The sequence below is a fragment of the Dunckerocampus dactyliophorus genome, chromosome 16, assembly GCF_027744805.1.
Source record: "Dunckerocampus dactyliophorus isolate RoL2022-P2 chromosome 16, RoL_Ddac_1.1, whole genome shotgun sequence".
NCBI lineage: Eukaryota > Metazoa > Chordata > Actinopteri > Syngnathiformes > Syngnathidae > Dunckerocampus > Dunckerocampus dactyliophorus.
The window spans coordinates 10,490,001-10,511,919 of NC_072834.1; the positions used below are offsets into that span (position 1 = coordinate 10,490,001).

The 21,919-nt window shown below is 39.9% G+C and overlaps 1 protein-coding gene across 10 annotated transcripts in view; it reads right to left on the bottom strand.

The window, feature by feature from the left end:
• LOC129169290 (neurexin-2-like) overlaps positions 1-21,919 on the bottom strand; it is a 217,883-nt gene that overhangs the window by 84,451 nt on the left and 111,513 nt on the right. For all 10 annotated transcript variants that reach the window (XM_054755575.1, XM_054755578.1, XM_054755577.1 and 7 more), the window contains 5 exons: positions 14,333-14,452; positions 13,872-14,253; positions 12,642-12,832; positions 12,370-12,543; positions 9,607-9,726 (listed from right to left, as the gene is read on the bottom strand). In XM_054755575.1, the coding sequence (XP_054611550.1) occupies positions 9,607-9,726; positions 12,370-12,543; positions 12,642-12,832; positions 13,872-14,253; positions 14,333-14,452 (987 nt within the window). The remainder of the gene's footprint in view (positions 1-9,606; positions 9,727-12,369; positions 12,544-12,641; positions 12,833-13,871; positions 14,254-14,332; positions 14,453-21,919) is intronic.

Below are 21,919 nucleotides of genomic sequence, written 5' to 3' on the forward strand. Positions count from 1 at the left end.
TGACGGGGAAAAGCCAAAAGAGAAAAAATAAATACATTTTTCTTCTTGCAGGGTGGTATTATTATATGATATGCTAATCTTCACAAGTTAGAAATTATTTTGGATTTATGGTGGCATTGAGGGTTCCAGAATGCCTGTTAATTTGACCAGACCTAGCCCTGAGGAGTTTGCTGATGTTGTTTTGCCGTGCTGTTTTGACATTCTTGATCGACCACCTCCTTGTCATGCCCACAACGTCCGGCAGTGGTGTGCTGTCAGGACCAGCATAAAATAATAAAAAGCAGTGACCGTCATTTATTTAATTAATTATATTATACGGTAGTATTTCTTCCATGAAATTGTATCCATTTATTCCCAACAGTCTAGGATCTTCATTTAGTAGCGTTACTCTTAGCTGCACTGCTTCCAGTACGTTTATGTGTATGTTAGGTTTTTTTGCCCAATCAGCTTTGAGCTTCTACAGTACGTGTTGCCATATTAATGCAATCTGCCCAGTGCCTTCAGAATCAGGAGTGCTGGCCCATGTCAACTACACACTATTAGCAATGGGGATGATTTTTTAACCAATCAGATTTCAGTTTCACCTGTCACCATCAGCATTTTTCTGTCCTCTGATTAGTGGATCAGAGCAAAAACCCACAATGGCTGACTGAGAAGGGAAAAGGGACTGAGAAGGGAAAATTGACATGTCTGGTGAGAAGATTTAAAAGGTTTTATATTTTTGTCAAGTTATTAGATAAATATTTATTCTGATCTGCTCCAGGTGATGTTGTAGCGTAGATGCCTGGAGTTGTCTGAATCATAAAACACCAAGATGTTCCATTTATGCTCATTACATTTGGCTGAGTGCCAAGTTAGCACTAGCGCCGCAGATCACCGATCGAAATTAGTTACTAATGCTCATAGTTACTAGAGTTACTGTAAGTCAGGCGTATTGGTGACTATACTTTTGCGGAAACCCAGTAGTTACTTAATGTGTTGTCCAACTAAATGCCAGGGTGGCGCAGTGGTAATGTCGTCTTTGCTAAACATGGGTGACTATGGTTTGACATCCAGCCATGGGCAGGTTTTATTAACATTTTTTAAGTGATACTGGGCTTTACAACGTCTACCAAAAAAAATTCTGGCTGGTTAAGTCCCAGCTGAAAGCCCAGATACCAAATGCATCACCCCCCACTGACCTTACGGGTACACGTTACATTCCGATCTTTATCCTTAATGACGGTCGCGAGACAAGCGTGGCGTGGCTTGAGACAAGCGTGGCCAAAATTGAGCACATTGTTCCGCGACGCACCTCTATTGCTGTATTTCTCGAGCAAGTCTCGTGTTTACGCACCAAAATGTTTTCAATTCATTTATGGGACCGCATACATAACCACGAAACAATGTAACACAGAACACCGTAAACCGAGGACCACCCGTAGCAGAGCTACACATGTTGGGAAAGTCTTTTCTAAGTCGTTTCTAAACAACTGCAGTTTGAGAGCAGAAGAGGAGGGGTCAAATATCCATCTAGAATTAATACCCGAAGCTTGTTGATGGCGATAAAAAGCATCTGGTCACGGAGAAAATGCTGGAGAAAAACAGGGTCATTATCCAAGTATTAGTGGGGGTGTACTGTATGTATAATACACTGCTCAAAAAAATAATGGGAACACTAAAATAACACATCTTAGATCTGAATGAATGAAATATACTTATTAAATACTTAGTTCTTTACATAGTTGAATATGCTGACAACAAAATCACACAAAAATGATCAATGGAAATCAAATGTATTATCATTATTATTATTGGGGGTGTCTTGCCGTCCACCTGTTGTCTATTCCATTTGCACAACAGCATGTGAGAGCGATTGTCAAGCTTCCTAAGTGGACGGTTTGATTTCACAGAAGTGTGATTTACACTGTCATTGATAAAGTGTTCCCTTTACTTTTTTGAGCAGTGTGTATTTGCGAATGTATGTACGGTATAATTTTGACTCATACCCTAAAAAAAGAATGGTTGAAATAACTAATTAAGGGGCCAAAATGATTCATATTGTATTCAGAGAGATACAGTTTCTGCACATATCTTAAAGGTGAAACGGTGGCTCAGTGAGACTCAATAAATCTGTTATTTGCTGTGAATTGTACTGATGTATTGCTTTGACCTTTGGTGACATTTGGCAACCTGCAAAATGGAGAACCTTTCCTGGATAGACAAAGAAAAACAGCATTTTTTTTTTGTCATTTCTAAGTGTAGCGGTTCAGCCTTATAAATTCAGAGTAATATAAAGTATAAGACGCTGGTGCATGTAACTGTGCATCCTGTCTAAATAGGCTTGGCTGTATTGCAGTTTACATCTGGAGTAACATCTGGCAGGTTGCTGCCTATTGTATGCCTTCATAGCCAAAATGAAGCTGAAGCAGATGCAGAATGTTACCGTTTTGAAAACATTGTTTTCAAAAAGACTTTGAGCAAATCGAAATGTACATCTAGAATTATTTTGTGGTCGGGAGGGATAACGTCAGAAACATCTTCATCTGGTAATTAAAAACCAAGTTGACTGAAGCATGTTGAACATCACTGAACTTGACAAGACAGTATATGGTTGATATCCTTCAACTCAGTCACATCTTGGCTCCGCAAAGAAATCCAATATTCATGTAAATACATTCATGTTTATAGAACCTGCTGGGGCGAGTGCTCTGATGGTTTCGCCTCAGGCTGCCAATTCAAATTCCAGCTTAGATGACATGTGTTCACGTATGTGTGTGTGCGTCAGAGTTGTGCCAATTACGGATAATTAGATGTTGGTAACACTTTAATGGTACAGTATGTCCTTTGAACCCCTGATTGGGTTGGAACAAGTGCCTCTTTGTATATGGTGTACGTTTTCGAGCACTTCACATTAAGGGCCTGATCTACTCAAGGTGTGCGTGTATATATACTTGATTGAGTGTGCAAAGCTGATCTAGTAACAGGGCGCACTGAGAATTGCGTCTGTCAAATGAGCAAAATAGCATTCACAGTCCGTTTTGCGTGTTCGCCTTCATGAATATGCAGAATATATGTAGATTACCAGAACGCACAAAATATCGGGAGGAGGAGATGCAAATGGTAGGTGCAAAGTGGCGCGTACGCACGGCTGAGGTCATTGTAGCGAGGAGGGGGCAGGTGCAATGACAGACGACGGAGAGAGAGGGACTCTTCAGCGCGGTGGTAAACATATTTGGACTGTAAATAAAAATAGTAGAGACACACCGTCTGTCCAGCAATACCATTTTTGAGCCATGTCTTGAAAAAAACAAAGCATTTTCTTGCATCTGGATCATTCCAGTGCAGCATCGCATTAGTGTGGGCGTAATAACGAGCCATGCTCTCCTGTCGAGCTGTTTGTCCCTTAGCGGAATAGTGTGGATTTCACGTGGATATGCAGCTATCTAAGTAATGTGTAAGTAGTAAATGCTCCAAGTGCATTGTCCTCATATTCACATGAATATCATAACCCAGTCAACTGTAAATTTCACTGGTTGTAGTGTAAAACACGTATATTTACTAGGGCTGCAAAAAATAACGTGTCAACTAATTTACATAATTAATTACAGTACGTTCAAATTTTTAATGCATGTGCAACCAGTGATGTTCTAGTCAACGATGACGGTAATGAAATTATTTCTTTGACGAAAGTTTTTTGAATGACGAAAACGAGACGGTGGTGAGCTAATCATGGCTCTTTGATGGCTAAAATGTGAGCTATCAAAACCTATTTTTGTTTTGCTTGTTTGATAGGTCATTCTATTTTTTAACATGCTAGTATTTTGTCAAAATGATGTAATACGTGTGTAATATACACATAATATGTACACACACACACACACGCACGTGTATATTATGTTCTTTACGATATGCTATACCCACAGTTGATTTTGTATTCATCTGTAGGCCTTCACAGGAGGTGTACTTTGTATACACAGATAGAGTAATTACATCCTCTCTTTTTTTCCCTCATCCAATTTCCAATACTTAGACATCAATGATTATTTTTTATGTTTTTAATTTGTTTTTACTAAAACTAAACTGACTAAAATTAGACTGAATTTAAAATTTGCATCAACTAAAACTAGACTAAAAGGTTTTAAGTCTCCGTCAACTAAAACTGGACTAAAGCCATCCCATACAGAACTGATTAAAATGCGACTAAAACAAGAATCATTTTCATCCAAAAGATTAAGACTAAAACTGAAAATAAAATGGCTGCCAAAAACAACACTGTGTGCAACAAGCCACATCGGTGGACGGAGGCACAGTGTAGCATCCCCACAGGTGTGATGCTCTTATATACATTTTTTCCAACGTGAACAAACCAACAGCAGTGCAATTCCAACACTGTACTCACAAACATGTCTCTCTGTCCTCTGTGTTATTTGGGATCTTAATAGATCAGGCCCTAAATGTTGCATCAGCCTGTCCCCCCAGTGTGGTGAGAGGTGAGGTGGAGAGAGCAAGCAGCACAATAGAATTCCGATGCCAAGAATCAGCGTGATTTACTCGGTTCAGCGCCCTCCTGCTTGGATCGGTTCACCATCAGAGATAAGGTGCTGACTTTACAAATGTAGATGCCAGCTAATTGAAAATGAATATGACGCATACGTGAGATAGAAATACATCAAAGTGGCGCCTTTTCCATTAAGCCATGACTCATTTCCTAGCAGTATGATGAAGATCTCACTTTGCTTGTGATAGATCATGAAGTTCTTTTAGGTCTTCTCTTTTAGGCATGGATTACGATGCAGACTAATTTCAATATCTTTCTGAATTTGGCAGCACATGACCAGAGGATGACTGCTTCATAGATGGGTTGTGGTATTCCACCGTGCACTGCCAGGATTCCATAACCATTCTGAGGCTGACATAATGGCATCATGTCAGTCCAATTTGCCAGGTGGCAAGGCTTGTTAGTAATCATGTTGTTTTTTTTTTTTTTAGCTTGTTATGGAAACAGGCCATTGACACTTTGCACAACCAGTGGAACCTCTCAGGTCAAACACAATAGGGATGCAGGTTGCCCTCCCATTTGTTGAACTTTAATCAAAGCAAATCCAAATATGCTGCTTATTTCACCTAACTTCTGGTGTATATTCTTCCTCCACTCTTAGGAAGATCTGGTGAAGTCACTGGAGGCCAAAGAAAAAGGGAAAAAACACTATTTACTGTAATTTTTTATTTTCTACTATTTACTGTGCCTGTTTGGTTGTGTTACAAAATGCTACTAAATTTGTATGCAGGGTGAAATGGTCTCAACCTGGGGCCCACATTTTCCAATGGTCATTATAAGTCACGACCCACTTTTTTTTTTTTAAGTCAAACAAAGCAAATGTTTTAGATTTCTTTTTTTTTTTTAATCAATTGTCATCATTTTAAACATTACTACTAGGGATGTCAATCGATTTAATCACGATTAATCACACGCTGTCCATAGTTAACTTGCAATTAATTGCAGATAGAAAGCAGTTTTTATTTAATAACCTTTGAAAGATAATTTTAACGTTTTTAATACACCTATCAATATGAGACTGGATAATAAGTTTTCTTTATGCACATTTCTGTAAATTAAACATTATTATTCTGTTTTTTTTAAACGGTTCAATACAAAATGAACCCCAATGCATAAAAAACAAACACAATGTACAACAAGTAGACGCTAGTAAGGTAAACTGTCCATCTAAACTCTTGCACTGTTTGTGCTGCAGTTCCCTCTTGTATCTCATTCATCTCCTTCTTCTTCTCATTCATCTCTGTCATAATTTCAAACTTTTGCTCCCGAGAATATTTACAAGTTCTGGAACTGTGTTTTTCATTCAAGGCGTCATCCGCCTCTTCCTCATCCAACACCTATACTGACCCTGTTTCTGATTTTGAATCCGTATTTCCAAGACGGATACTTGAACTTCTGCAGTTAGCCAGTTAGCTTGGCTTACTAGCAGCTGTCAGCACTTGCAACTGGTTTATTTCAACAAATCTGTACCTCTCGCCTACCTGAGTTAAAGTTGGGGGTGTCAGCAAGCTGGTCTGATCTTGTGTTCGTGAAGTGTAGTCAGGAAAGCACCAAAACAGTTCAAAATTCTAGTATTGTCAGCAGAGCTTTTGCTGTGTACGTTCTTTCCAGCCAACAGCAAGGAAGGGGAAAAAAAAAACCCTCAGGGGCATTCATATAGTATTACCAACATTTTATTAATACAAAGCTAAATGCAATTTTTCCTTCAAATGGCAGTGCTTTTCCGGGTGCAGCTGCTTTTTCGGGCAGCATCGGGATACGGTCGATAAACACAAAAGAAAAGAGAGATCACGCTATTGATTTTCAGTTAGGATCAATAAAGAAGACTGAGACAAAAACAAACAACAGGGAGAGAGAGGAAGTTGTTTAAGTGACTAATTAAGTGAAAAGGACTGCAGGTATAAAGACTCCTTTGGATTCTTTCTTTTAGGTGTGCTTAGCCCAGGATGGATTTACACTGCACAATTCCCATTTAATGCCTATATCTGATTTTTTTGTTTGTGCAGTGTATATGTCATCAGACTCACATTGACAGGGTTATTGAGCCGTCCGTTTACACTGCAGCTCATTGGCAGATATCCAATTCCTTATAATTTGTATCCATTATTAGGAAGCGGCCTGATTGGATCCCAGCATATGCACGATTCAACATTTGTGACCCTGTAAATTCATTGAATTTTGGTAAGGAAAAATGTGTTTCATTCAATTAATTACGTATTGTCCCGCACAAAACACATCTAATTCACCCTAAGTCAGTAATCATTTATAAATATGTAATAAAACAGGTCAAATGTACAGCATAGAGTACCACTGTTAAAACAAGCCCCCAACTTTTACATGTTTATGTCGTTATACTTCACTGATAATGTTTCTTTGTAAAGCATTGAGATTTCGCACTTTGTTCGGCAGTCCTTGAATGCACCATAGTTGCTGTGCGACGCAAAACTGAAACTTCAACAAAAATATAAACGCAACACTTCTGTTTTTGCTCCCATTTTCATGAACTCAAAGATCTAAAACTATGTACACAAAAGGCCTTCTTCTCTCAAATGTTGTTCAGGAATCTGTCTAAATATGTGTTAGCACTTCTCCTTCGCTGATGTAATCCAGCCACCTCACAGGTGTGGCATATCAGTAGTCACCTTCACACTTGTATTAACCAGTATAGTAGACATCAGGGGTTCAGAGTTGAGTTTTAGCTTGGCGTGGGTTACCGTCGCAACAGTAACCCGTGTTATTATTAAGATTATTATTATCATGATTATTATTATTGTGCCTGTTGTGAGGTAATTCAAACCTGCAATAATAGTCTGTTGTTCTGGTGATCTGGAGCTTGTATGTTTCACCGAACATTACTGACACCTAGTGGCCAGTATAGAATACTACATTTAACACTTTGAATGCGTCTTCTTCATGCCTTATATTTGTATTTTGGTTAATTTTTTAATGCTTGTAAATGCTTAATTTAGGCAAAAAAAACATAAACATTTGCTTAAATGTGTATTTTTTTTTTTTTACTAATAATAGGCCGCATTCAACCACGAAACAGCATAATTTATTAATGAACATATTTTGGAAAAAAAAAAAGAGTGAAGTCGTGAAATTCGAACTGCGATGTGGTGAGGAACGACTGTACATCCAACTGGTCTTACAACTGCAGACAACAGCCTAGGACATCCGCATCCAGCATCTTCACCTCCAAGATCGTCTGAGACCAGCCACCTGGACGGCTGCTGCAACACTTGGTTTGCATAACGACAGAATTTCTGCCCAAACTGTCAGAAACCGTCCTCCTCGGAGTCTCGACCTGACTAAACCATGTGGTAAATTCAGTCTTAGTTCCCAATGTCATTTGAGTCAGTAAATTATGGTGTTTTTACCTTTTGGATTCACAGTTGATTTACGGACACTAATTTAGGCACAGTTTACTTGGCTGGAACGAGTCCTGCTAGAATGCAATATTTGACCTTTTCTAACATTTGTTTAAATTTATAATGTCTACTAAGTATTGTTCTTGTGCTATGCCTTTTTGTACCTTTTGTCCTCACACTTGCACCAACACTGTCTTTTTCTTGCGTTAATACAAACAGTGCAAGCCTGCAAGCAGAGCAATCTATCCAGCAATTTCCCGTCATTCTCTGGCATGTGTCACCAGTACTTTTCCTACTGTGCTTAAATGATTTTGCTGCAAACTGTTTCAGATTATCACCTGGTGTCTTACAACATGCTGCTTTTGTTTGGCCTGTTTTCTTACATTCAGCTGTTAGGCTCTTCTTACTGCACGCTATATGAAAAAAAAAACACTATATTTAATTTTATGTTTGGATATTATACAGTCATCATTAATTCATTCAATTTCTATTTTCTCCTTGTCTTCATTAGGGTCATGGGTGAGCTGGAACCTATCCCAGCCGGTTTCAGGAGTGGGGTGGGGTACACACAACCATTCACACACACATTCACACCTATGGACATCTACAATTGACCGAAAATGCATATTTTTGGGATATGGAAGGAAGTACCTGGAGAAAATCTATCGCTCTCCGAATAATATGAATAATATAATATTAATGATAATAACAATAAAATAAATACGTTTGTCTCTGACATGGATATATTACGTTTTGAATTTGTCTACATTTTTTAAAAACACGAGTCATTTAGATTTTTGTCCCTAGCAAGCAAAATGTACTGTAACCAGCTCAACAAATCTTATGTAGACGCCCACAACACACAATTGGATTATTGTATATGGCCGACAGGCTTACCAATATTCCAGTGTGCGGCCCTTGTATAGTATATAGTTTGTAGAAATATTTGCCAAGCTTCCAGACAATTAAATGTAATTTTTAATTTCCATTTAAATGTCCAAACCTACTAGGAAGCAGTTCATTTCTGTGTCTTGCTTTTCGAAATCTCTAAAAAGCAATACTGTATTTGTGTCACAGTTTGTGATAAAGCAATTCATGCATAGTACAAGCAAAATATGTTTGACTGAAAATGAACATTGTAGCAATGCACAATCTTATGTATCAGAAGTGTTCCTGTTTAGTTAAAGACGCAGCAGCAATGGATCTAAAATGACCTTGCATAAATACCTTGAAATGGTACCTTAATGTTAGAAGCACACTGAGAAAAAGCTACATTTCATGATTCTATCATAATGAAAATCAGACAGTAATAGTGTAATTATTATGATTTACCCAAGAAACTGGCCAGGTAGTAATTGGATTCTGTTCATTTCCACATACATTTGGATCAAAATAATTATATAATATCCAACACATTGTGTGTTTCCACAATCATAGGCCAATTAACTAAAATCAGTCAGAACCAACAACAGAGACTCAAACAACACCTCAAGTATTTTTAATTTTTTCATCTCCTGATACTACTTCATTCACAATTAAACACAACGCAAACTCCAAACTGAAGTCTTGAGAGATTAGTTAGCACCAGGGGCCATGACAGCCACTGTGAGTGAAACTATTGAAGTCATCGTGGAGGACATCAATGGTGTTATTGTACCTTGTGGTGACAAGGAAGGAAACAAAAAGCGTACTCACGGTCACTGCAGAACGGCCCCCCATAGGTCGTCATGGTGCAGTCACAGGAGAAGCCCTCCCACAGCTGCAGACACACTCCCTGATGGTGGCAGGAGTCCTCAGTGCAGGTGGTGCTGGGCCCTGCAAGATGTTGACAGAAACAAAACATGGGCCTTACCGTTGAAAAAGATGCACTTTCTCTCTGAAGAGGGATGGAAAAATATCTTATATATTTAAAAGATGAAAAAAAATCATGTATTTATTTGAAATTATTATTTCAATTGTCTATTGTTTAATTATTAAATAAATAAAATAAATACAGTGGTCCTCACCTAAACCGACACTAACTGAATCAATTTTTCACATAAGAAATAATATGTAAATACAATTAATCCACTCCACAAATAGTATAGTTTTACAATTATAGTTTCACATGCATCCAACAAGTGGAAATGCATATAAATACAGATAAATTGTGAATGAAAGGGATGAATGAACATTTAAGGTTTTACCTTCACTGAATATGTGATTCGTGACATCACTGTTTCCAAAAAGTGGCAGCGTGACATCACACGAACACCACCTTATTGTTTTGCCATGAGTTATTTCTTGAATTCAAAAGTGTTTCTCACTTCCATCCATCCATCCACCTTCTACCACTTATCCAAGGTCGGGTCGCGGGAGCAGCAGCCTAAGCACGGAAGCCCAGACTTCCCTCTCCCCGGTTCCTTCATCCAGCTCCTCCTGGCGGATCCCTAGGCATTCCCAGGCCAGTTGAAGGACATAGTCTCTCCAACCTTTCCCAGGTCTTCCCCGAGGCCTATTACCGGTCGGACGTGCCCTGAACCCCTCCCCAGGGGTTCAGAAGCCCAAGCCACCCCATCTGGCTCCTCTCATTGTGGAGGAGCAGCGGTTCTACTCCGAGTTTCTCCAGGATGACAGTGCTCCTCACCTTATGTCTAAGGGAGAGCCCAGCCACCCTACGGAGAAAGCTCATTTCGGCTAATTGTAACCACCATCTTGTCATTTTGGCCAGTACCCAAAGTTCATGACAATTGGTGAGGGTAGAAACGTAGATGAACCGGTAAATTGACAGCTTTGCCTTTCGGCTCTCTTCACCACAACGAACAGATGCAGCAGTTCGCCTGTCGATCTCGCATTTCATCCTAGCCTCACTCGTGAACAAGGCCCCGAGGTAGTTACAATAGACTTCTCCACTTTGGGCAGTATCTCATCCCCGACCCGAAGATGGCACCCTTTTTTCGGGTCAGGACCATGGACTCTGACTTGGAGGTGCTCCAGTACTCCAGTGAGAGTTGAAGGTCACGAATCGATGCCACCAGGACCACATCAACAGCAAAAACCAGAGAACCAATCCTGCAGCCACCAAACCGGAACCCCTCAACGCCCTGTCCATCAAAGTAATGAACAGAATCTGTGACAAAAGGCAGCCATGGTGGAGTCTGGAAGCAGGTCCAACTTATTGCCCCCGAATAGACCTTCCAAGGAAGGATGAGAAGTGTGAGTCCATGATAGTTGGAACACACCATATGGACCCCTTTTTAAAAAGGGGCTCTACGACCCCGGTCTGCCAATCCAGAGACACTGCCCCGATGTCCAGGCGATGCTGCAGAATCGTGTCAACCAAGACACGCCAACAGAATCCAGGCCCTGCCACCGAGGAGTTTCCACAACATCTTGAGTCGAGGTCAGCAGCACACCATCCCCACCATACGCAGTGTTGATTGTACACAACTTCCCCATCCCGAGATGGCGGATAGTGGTCCAGAATCTCTTCAAAGCTGTCCAAAAGTCGTTCTCTATGGCTTCTCTGAACTCCTCCCATGTCCAGGTTTTTGCCTTAGTGACCGCCAGACCCGCAGACCGCTTGACCTGCTGGTACCTGTCAGCTGCCTCCGGAGTCCCATGTGCCAAAAAGACCCAATAGGACTCCTTCTTCAGCTTGACTGCATCCCTTACCACTGGTGTCTACCAATGGATTCTGGGATTACGGCCACGACCACCTTACGGCGACAGCTCCGATCAGCTGCCTAGACAATGGAGGCATGGAACATGGCACATTCCGACTCAGTGTCCGCCGCCTCCCGCCATCAAATTTACTTATTTCTTCTTATAATGCACACAGAGCAATAAACAACTTCATGCTCTGTCTCCTTTCTGTTCTGTTCTCCTTTCACTATGAGGCATTCAGGAGCACTCGTAATTGTGAGTCTTAGAAGCTAATTGTTTTTCATTTTTATTCATGTACCCCCTATTACAATTGGTGTACCCCTGCGGGTACGCGTAACTCACTTTGGGAACCTAGGTGTTACGCTAACCAGAGAATATACGCAAACTGAGGCAAAATTTTGACCAAGGTTCTACTGTAAACCATGTTTATAAAAATTATTTATAAATAAAATGAAAAACTATAAAATAAAATAAAAAGCATGCTGAGAAGAAGATATACGATTTCTACTTAAACATAGTTTCTTAATCATGCTTATATGTATTATCATTCAATCTTCACTGCTAGATATTACAATAAAAAAGGGTGTTGATTGTGGTCTTTTTTTTTACATTGGTTAAGTATTTTTTTTAGTTATGCAACAATATATTATATTATATTATATTATATTATAATATATTATATTATATTATATTATATTATATTATATTATATTATATTATATTATATTATTTAATCAATGCATTCCAATGGAAAGTGAGAAAATGGAACAGTTGGGATTCACAGTTTTTTCTTTTTTTTTTTTCACGCCTCACCTCCACAGCCGTGATCCACTTCGCCCACTTTCTGAAGGGCATCTGCCAGCAGGTCAGGGAGTCTCCCGTTTAAGTCCACTGATGCCAGGCAGCCCTTGTACCCCTCCCGTGATGCTATCAATCGAGGCAAGCTGCTGTACATGCTCTTCCCCACACCTCCAATGTACAGCTCTCCTGTGACATAGAAGACAGGGCGTGGTCAAGAGAACTCTCTTATAGAGAAGGACATAAACCATAACATCAGAGGACCACATCCATACTGTTTAATGTACCTTTTAAATCAAGGTTGCGGGCCCCATTGGCATGTTGGGTGACGGTGTGGACATCTATCTTGAGTGTGTGCACGTTGTTGTTGTCACGGGAAATGACCACGTTGTGCCACTGGTTGTCATTGAGTGGCTTGTCGGAGTTTCCCTTCATCAGCGACGGTCCATTTCCCAAGTCAAAGACGTAATGTATGAACCTGCAGGGCAACGTAATCGTTTGTTTACATCCACTACTTCTCCATGCCACACAATAAAAATAATGAATGTTAATAAAAGAAACCTCTAAGGGCTGCCAACGGGTGGAGCTTACAGCTAACTCAGCATAATTTATAGGTCAGAACCTGCATCAAAGTTTATTTATAGACAACTAACATATACCATAAATGCGCCAATTAACGCCTCATTGAATTAACCAGGTGCCAGGTGTGTCGCCTACAAAAGTAAATAACTGCCAGAGCAGTAGCTTTACCGTATCTACCTCTAAATGCACTTTAAAATGTTGGTTGCACTACCCAGCTGGTGATACTGAAACTCAGGCAATACACAGTGTTATTAATCCTGACTAAGTAGTATGCTCCTTGCCGCGATTACAACATTGGTTCTGCTGCTTTGCTGTGCAACATACGTGTTAATATATTACCATGTGGTCAAAGAGAGGTACGGTTTCCATTCCACTTTCTCATGCACTCCAAATCATTATTAAAGTATAAAAAAAATGACAAAAACATTTCTGAAATAACAGACTCTCTGAAATTATCGCCTACATTGTAGATTCCGATAAAAAAGTGTGTCATGTTTCTCAGTTTCTCAGCAGTTGTTTGATGACTCTGCTTTATGAGCACCTGTATTTTAAAATTAGCATCCAGTCACTGTTGGGTGTGACAGGAAGAAAAGCTCGGGCAAAACATGAAGGTGATATCCGAGTGGATTTTGCTACCTCACTGCCGTCTTTGTCAACAATTAAGTCTTCAATCAAGGTTCATTTGTCTCTGTCATTCGTCATTTATATGCATTTCAAATTATTATCTGCATGTAGAACTATGATTGTAAAACTCTTTAAAAGTGTTTTGTGTTAACATTTTGGGTGTCCTTAATGGATTAATTGGTTTTGCATTATTTCTTCTGATTGAGTATGTTTCGTTTAGCTGAAGTTCCACTGTATGTTGTTTTAGATGAAACAGATATTTCAAATAGTTAATGCACATATTATTAGGAATGGTCTTGTCCTGAGCTCACCCTTTGACCAGCTCCACTACAATGAAGTCACTGCCATCTCCAGAGTTGTACAGTATGAGGCCATCAGGACTAGTGGTCTTGAACTGGAAGAAAAGGTGCATGGAGGCGTAGGCCTGCAAGGTGGAGAATGCCAGGTAGCTGGCCTGGGTCACAAAGGCCACAGGATTGGCTACGATGTGCCTCATGCCGAATCGCGCGTTCAACTCGCAGTATGAGATGTCTCCGTTTTTGCACTGGTCCAGGTAGAACATCCCGTTGAAGGAGAGGGCCTGCAGGTGGCCGATGAAGTTGGAAGGGATGACTGAGGTGAAGCGGCGCTCTGTCATGATCCCTGTCTCGATGTTGTTGAACTCCAAGCGGGTGTGGGCACCACTCATGAAGCCTAGGGAGCAGCATAAGAAGATAATGTAATTTAAATGCCTGACCAACCGCACTTAAACCTTTGCCTGACCCGCTTTTACCTTCTGCGGTGGCATTGTCCACAGAGAGATGCAAATGTTTCCCCCGCCGCACCACCTTCACTGAGTGCCACTCATTGTCATTCAGCTTGTCGCCCAACAGGAGTACCTCAGGTCCTTTGCCTAAGAGGTGGAGAGCGTCAAGTGACAATCACAGCAATCGAGCACGGCGTCCTCTCTCATCACACGACACTCTTAAAGTGAACAACGCAGTGGCACAATGTGGGGTGCATTCATTCATACGTCACTCACGCAACCACAGGCCTGCAAAGTATAATTTGGTCTCAATTTGTTCTTTCCAAAGGAAAAAAAAAAATTTGTTCTGATAAACACAAAGGTGAGCGATACTGTATTGTCATGATTGCAGTTTGCTATACACAATTACGCAAAAAAAAACATATGGGCAATTTTCACAAAACTTTTTGGAAGAAGAGCTCTTTATATTATGGTGCAAATACAGTTAAAATAACTAAAAAAATACACTAAAATATTTTTTCTTTGTGCATGTTCTCACAAAGGCATGGACAAAATAAACACAAATATGTCAATATGTCTTTATTTCTCTCTTATTAAAATTTGATTCATGATGGAACCCAATAAGAAAGTTCCATCCGTCTCATCCTAATCATACGTGATTGTCCATCAACCATGACATTAGTCAATGGAAGGTCAAACAAACACAAGTGCTACACAATTGTCTTTTATTTGAGGAATTAATTTTGTCTTTTGCTGTTTTGAGTAAAAATAGACTTGTTACGTCGTTCCCTGTGAACAAACGCAACCAATTAACGAACGAACACAAGCAAATATGGCGCGATACCATATTTTCGCTTTTGTTAGATGACTTGTTTTCTTTTTGTTGTCTTTTTTCGAGTCTAACGTCGGTGGTTCTCAACCTTTTCACAGTCCTGTACACCGTCAGACATTTCAGCTGGAGGCATGCACCCCTTCCTCCTGCACACCAAAACAACATAAATCAGAGTCTGTAAGCACAGAATAAAACATCTTACTCTGAATCATTTCTCACCGGTTTGATTTATTTTATTCATACGTGGCATTTTCAGTGAGAAACAACAATTCTCCTTTTTTTTTTGGAAAAAGACATCTTTACAGATGAGCATGTCCTCCTTAATTGACGGCCTTCGTGAATGCACACACAGACACAAGGACCATGTACCAGGCCGGCTGTATCTGGTGACTCATCCAGCTGTAGTGCAGAAATTTCACTGGCTCGTATTCACTGTATTAGCTGTTTTTAAATATCCTTCGCCATGTCAGCGACGTGCCGAGAAGGCAAGGTTTAATCGCCGCTAACAAACTAAACTCAGTGCCTTATGTTTCACATGAGTGTGCTGGGTGTCGCACAAAACGTTTCATTGAGTGTGTGACAGAACTTTTGCACATATAACACACTATGTCCGAGTAAAACCACCAGTACAAAAACTTACAAATTTTCAGTGGTTAGCCAAAATATGTGTAATTGATGGCAATGGAGGGAGGTTCCTGATTTTTTATTCACGAACCGCCTATGATGTATGCCTGGAGGAACAGGTACTGCACTTTGGGAACCTAGGTCTTACATCATTCCTTGTGAACCAGAAAGTAGCCTGCTAGCTAATAAACAGACGAACAAAGACAAATATGGTGCTGTATGATGTTTTCGCTTTTATGGGAAGAAAATCTTGACTTTTTTCGCATTTTGAGGTCCCCCCAGTAATTGTTCCCTAAGCCCTAAATTGCAAATGCTAACAATCGTTGTGGTGTCTTAGGGCCTGTCCACACGGGAACGTTTTCAGAAAAACAGTAAAATATTTTATCGTTTCAGCCTTTCAGCAATGGCCTTTGGGGCGCCCTGAAACTGAAACAGCTTCCAAAATGGGAGAATCTGACAAGAGCGCCTTATCGTTGCCATGTGGGCGACCAAAACTCTACTTTCTGAGAAAGATCACGTCGCTGCCCCGTCGCGTCACATGACCAGAAGTGACCGTTTGTGTACTCCTACGGAAAAGCCAACATAATATCTGAATGTTTCGACATTCTCCTGATATTTTTTTGTCTTATACTCCAAAGTGACTCATAGAAGTAATTCCACTTCGTCATGAATCCAGACCAACGGAAGACCGACCTTACGCGCATGTGTTCTTTCTTCTTCTAGTTTCTAGTTTCCGACACTGTGTGGATGCAATTTTTTTCAACCCCCCAAAACAAGTAAAAACTTCATATGAATACCAAAGTAAAAAAAAATTGTTGGAACTCAAAAATGCTCATGAAAATGGGAAATGCAGAAAGAATTTCCTCACAACAGAAAACTATAGCTTGGTCATTTCCTCATACCACTCCATCTAAATGCTCCTGTAAAACTGTAAAAGTTCCCAATTATTCAAGAAACACCATAAATATACAAAATCTGTTCTGTTGAAGGAAAACAAAGTGGGAAAGTAACATATAAAAGGGTGAAAAAGTCTGCATCTGCCATATTACCCGTGACACAATCTCGTTTGTTTACAACAAATTAAAGTTCATACGCTACACCCCCATGGAAAAACAGACGGGGAAACAATGAGGACACACACAAGAATGGAATATGCAGATGACTTGGTGTAAGAAAACAGATAAGACATGTTAGGAGCGCTATTTTCAACTGCTACATTCATTATGTCTGACACAGAAGATTTCACTGCTGTTTGATCACCTTGTTTCCAACAATTTCATGTCTTTATGCAACACACCGTGCACACTCACACAACTGAAGCAAATAATGTCAACGGCATGCACCGTTATTTGCATCAATCTGCCAACTATTATGTAAAGACACCGGGCGTGTATGTGGTCATACTGGAATTTTTGCCCTTCATCCAAACACCGGAAGTGATACAAACTGCTTCTAGGCCACATGGTTGCAACCCAGCAATTTGTGTCCCTATGAAATTGTTCCCTGAGCCCGAGAATGCAATCGCTAACAACCTGTGTGTCTTATATAATTCTCAGTGAACTAAGAAGTAGCTTGCTAACTAACAAACATATAGACAAACAAATATCTTTGCTTTTGTTATTGGACTTTCTTGTTGTTGTTTTTTCTGATGGAACCATTCACCCCATACCTGAATCAAAAATTGTTCGATCCTATCATCTCATGCCATCGTGAATCATTCCTTGCACTGCAAGATGTTTGAATCTTGTCCATCTATTCTCATGTATTATAAGATTCTTCATGACCCGGTAAGTAACTTAATTTACTAAAACAAAGGATGGATGGACATACATGCAACATGAAACAAGGTGTGGATTTTTTATGGCATTTGGTTGACAATGGAACCGTTTCCCCGTGCCCATGAACTTAATTTGGCAGTTTTGTCCATTTTTTATTTTGGTTGTTTGAGTCAAAATGAAACCATTATCCCATTCCCCCCAGTCCTACAAAAAATTGTACAAATGGTACAAACCAATCATCTTAAGTCATCCCCCTTGAGCTAGAAAGTGACCTGCCAATGTACGGACAAATGAATACAAATCATTTGTTAAAACCTTGACCTCTACTTTTTTTTTTTTTTTTTTGCAAAAAAACACCCCCCTGGGAGAACATGCAAAGGCTCAGTTTTAGTCTCAGTTATTCGTCTCTGTTCTATGGCTTACTCGCCGCTTCCAAAATAGGTCACGGCGCAGAAGCTTGCCACTGCAGCACCGTCATCCCGAATCAGTGGCTGCGCAACAGGCCGACACGCCAGTTCAAAGGAGTTCTGACATCGCTTGGGTAACTAATTGGCCATGCCTAAGCTTGACTGGGCCTTGAGGGGTTTGTCTGTCTAATTGAGCTCTGGGTGCACAATTACAGGGGACGCGCAAAGGACAATAAATGGCGAAACATCAACCAGTTTCCGAGCACTTTGCTGTTTTACCCCCGGGAGACGAAAGCAGGGAGCGCTTTTGACCGTTGCTGCACATACATAGCAGTATCGATCGCATTAGAGACGGCTCCCTCTATATTTGATGGATTATCGTCTATGTTCGAAAGCAACCACGTGCAGCACCAATACTGTGTAAATCTCCATCATGAACACAGTATGATTGGCCTTAATGGGGGAAGTGATGATGGAGTGCAGGTCCCACCTATTTATTTATGTTTGCTTCTCAGTGATAGAATTTATCATCTTTAGTTTTGTTAGAGGACGATAAATAGACCTTAGGGTATTATTAGCACGCCTTTGAAACGTTAGTGCTTTTGTTGCACATGAGAGCAGTAAAAACAGACATTTTGTCTGTTTTGATCTCCACTTATAGCTGGGAAAAGATGGTGTGCAGTTTTGTAGGTCAGCTTTAAGAAGGCGCTTAGATTTGTATAAAAATCAAAGCGTACCGATTATGTAATTCTGTAAAAACAAGTCCTCCAATTCAAACGAGGCAGTGGTTCTTCCAACAATAAGCGCCTACTGTCTCCAGTGGTGCCTTGAAGCTGCAGATGGGCTGTGTCCCCAATTGCGTTTTTCCAATCGTCTAGACCCCTGCTTAGTGGATGTGAAGTCTTCATTCTGTAATCAAGTTTGTGTAAACTATAATTCCCACAGTAAATGATATCTGCCAAATAATTTAAGCAGCTAATTGCGTGATTTACATTTGCCTCAAATTTTTTCCTCATCAAATTCTTCAACAATCAACCATCCATCATTACGACTTCTGGGTTAATAAGCTCCTTTGGAGATAAATGCTGTGGTGCACATGATGAGCACTCATGCATTCTTTGCATGTTGGTACAGTGCCACCTGCTGGAGAAGAGGAGCATGTAGCTGGACTGAGGCATCAGAAGACAACAGACCTTTTTTTCATTTTTTCTATGTCATTTCTTTTTTTTTTCCCCCCACAGTTGTTGTGTAGTTTACTGGCTCCCACGTCCTCCACACAGGCACGCGCACATACACACACACAACTTACCTGCACTTAAAGAAAACAATACAATCCAATAGATGAATATTTGCACCCAAATAGGTCCAAATGTAACACTCAATCATCTATCTTTATCCACTAAACGTGATTCTGATCAAATCAATAGACCATCATGAGACAAAATTATAGGAACTGCAATCTGCAATACAGTGGAATGTCTTGTGTCAGATGCCTTTTGAGATTGTAGAATTCAATATTTTACCAAAATAGTCTGGAAAAAAAGGTGTTGAACTTAAGTGTATATTTGATGAATGTTTTGCTTTTTGTTGGGCTTTTTTCTGATGGCGACACAGAAGAGTATCAGTGATGTCAAAGAGGAAAAGTGCATTGATAACCATATACAGTAACAGGATATGGAACACAGTGAACCGTATCTCTGTCCTGGCTGCTTAGTGCATATGACTGAACTGGCAATAAGTCGATGTAAAAAAAGAAGGAGGGATATACATCGCAAAGTGAAGAGACTAACCTCCCAAGCACACAAGCAAATGAGTCAACGCTGCCCGTGTGTCACTGAGTCCTGACTCAGTGTCAGTGACTATAATACAGTCCTTAGGTTGTGGCGTTTCGTGGTTATGTACGTGCTCCCATAAACTAATTAAATACTTAATTTCGGTCTGTAAACACGAGAATCACTCGAGAACTAGTTACAGCAGAAGAATACACTATGTGCGGTGCATGTGCAGTCACACTACTCTCAACACATCATTAAGGATAAAAACGTACGGTAACGTCCGAGTAGACATTACAACACAATCTTTATTGTTGGATGACGAGGAGGTGGTCAATCAACAATTTATTTAACGTAAAAACAACACAGGCCGTGTTTCATTGCTGTGTTTTACATCCTTTATGTGTTCTGTGTACAGCGTGAGCGATTTACGAGTTAATTTAGGTATAATTTAGGTGTAAGGTCCGACTTCCAACAAAACTGGACTTACAGTCCTGAACGGAACTCGTATGTAACCTGAGGAACACCTGTACCTTGCGGTATTAATGGCAGTTAACTTCTGTTTACACTTGAATTAAAGTTAAAATGTTAAAAATCGTGATGTATTTTAATGTGTTGACTCTCTAGCCTTCCCTCTACACATCTGTCACCTGTCATCAAAGTACATTTTTTTAGCATTCCACTGATATGCGCTAAAGCAAAGATTTGTTTGAGGTTGGGCATGCAGCATCTTGCTCAATAAATCAACATAAATATTGAAAATACACAGTAGAATGAGCGATCCTATTGTTTTCATAAATCTTACATGAATCGCTTGAGGCCAGCACTCCGTTATTATTATGATGCCTAATCAGAATCCATTCGGATTTTGCTTGGTTTATATATCAGAGAGCCTGCTTTTATGTATTTTTTATGCTGGAGTCTAGACCTTGTGTCTCTCAGGTGAGCGCAACAATTACAACATAGTCTCATTCATATTTGAGATATAAGCCCAATTCATTAAAAAATACAATAAAGTCATTTATTTTCAAGAGATGAAAAATATGATTAATGGAATTATGTTTTTTTTCCTCACCAAGATAATAGATGGAGTAGTTTTGAAGCTCACCTTATCTTTAAAAGTTCCTGATGAAACAGGCAGATTCCTCTTGCGTCAGCATGCATTAACGCACGATAACAAATGTCTGGTGATGCAGGATGACTAGTTAGATTCAAACGCGTATTCATTTGCATTTGCGTAATAGCATTCAACTAGACATATCATAATTTAAGCAGCTATAAATAGATCATCATTCACCACTGAGCGAGACGGCTTTAAATGGAAAGAATTGGCAGCAAGCACTGCTATCTTCCTGCTGATGGCCCTGATAATCTTGTCTCATACTCATCTATTGATCAGATGCACAGCATTATAATCTCCAGCTCTTCTGCCGGAGTGGGATTAGTAACGCGGCTGCATGTCTAAACTGAGGATGAGTCGGGCTTTTCTCGCAAAAGATAAATGCCGTTTACTGATGCTATTATTGACAGACATCAGTGATGTGAGCTAATTAGTCACAGGACTATATTGGATGCCATGTGTGGCTATATTTGATGTGTAATGCATCATTTTTTTACACTCAAATGTAGCGCAATGAAAGGCAAAAGCATGGCTTGCGACAGAAACAACCGCAACATTAGGTACACTTCCACATTAGAATGACAGGACAAGACCAGGATAAAAAATCCTGTCTTTACAAAAAAAAGGCTATAGCAAGAAAGTAAATTATAAAATAAATAAATACATAAAAACATACAAAATAATAAATCCTACCAGTACAAGAAGTGATAATAATGCTTGTACTTGTTGTATTGTTATGGAGCTGTACAGGTAATAACAGCCATTACTATAGTAGTATTATTATTAAGGTGTGTATTATTATTAATAAACTGTATGGCACGTTTTAATAGTGTTATTATCATTCCTGTTAATAATAATCCATCCGTCCATCCATTTTCTATGCCTCTTATGCTCACTAGGGTCGTGGGGGTATGCGGGAGCCTATCCCAGCTGACTTCAGGCAAGAGGCGGGGTACACCCTGGACTGGTCGCCAGTCAATCACAGGGCAGTTAATAATAATGATAATAATAATAATAATAGTAGTAACAATAATAATGGTTTTAGTTTAGGTTGACACAGAAGTGCACTGCATCATACAAC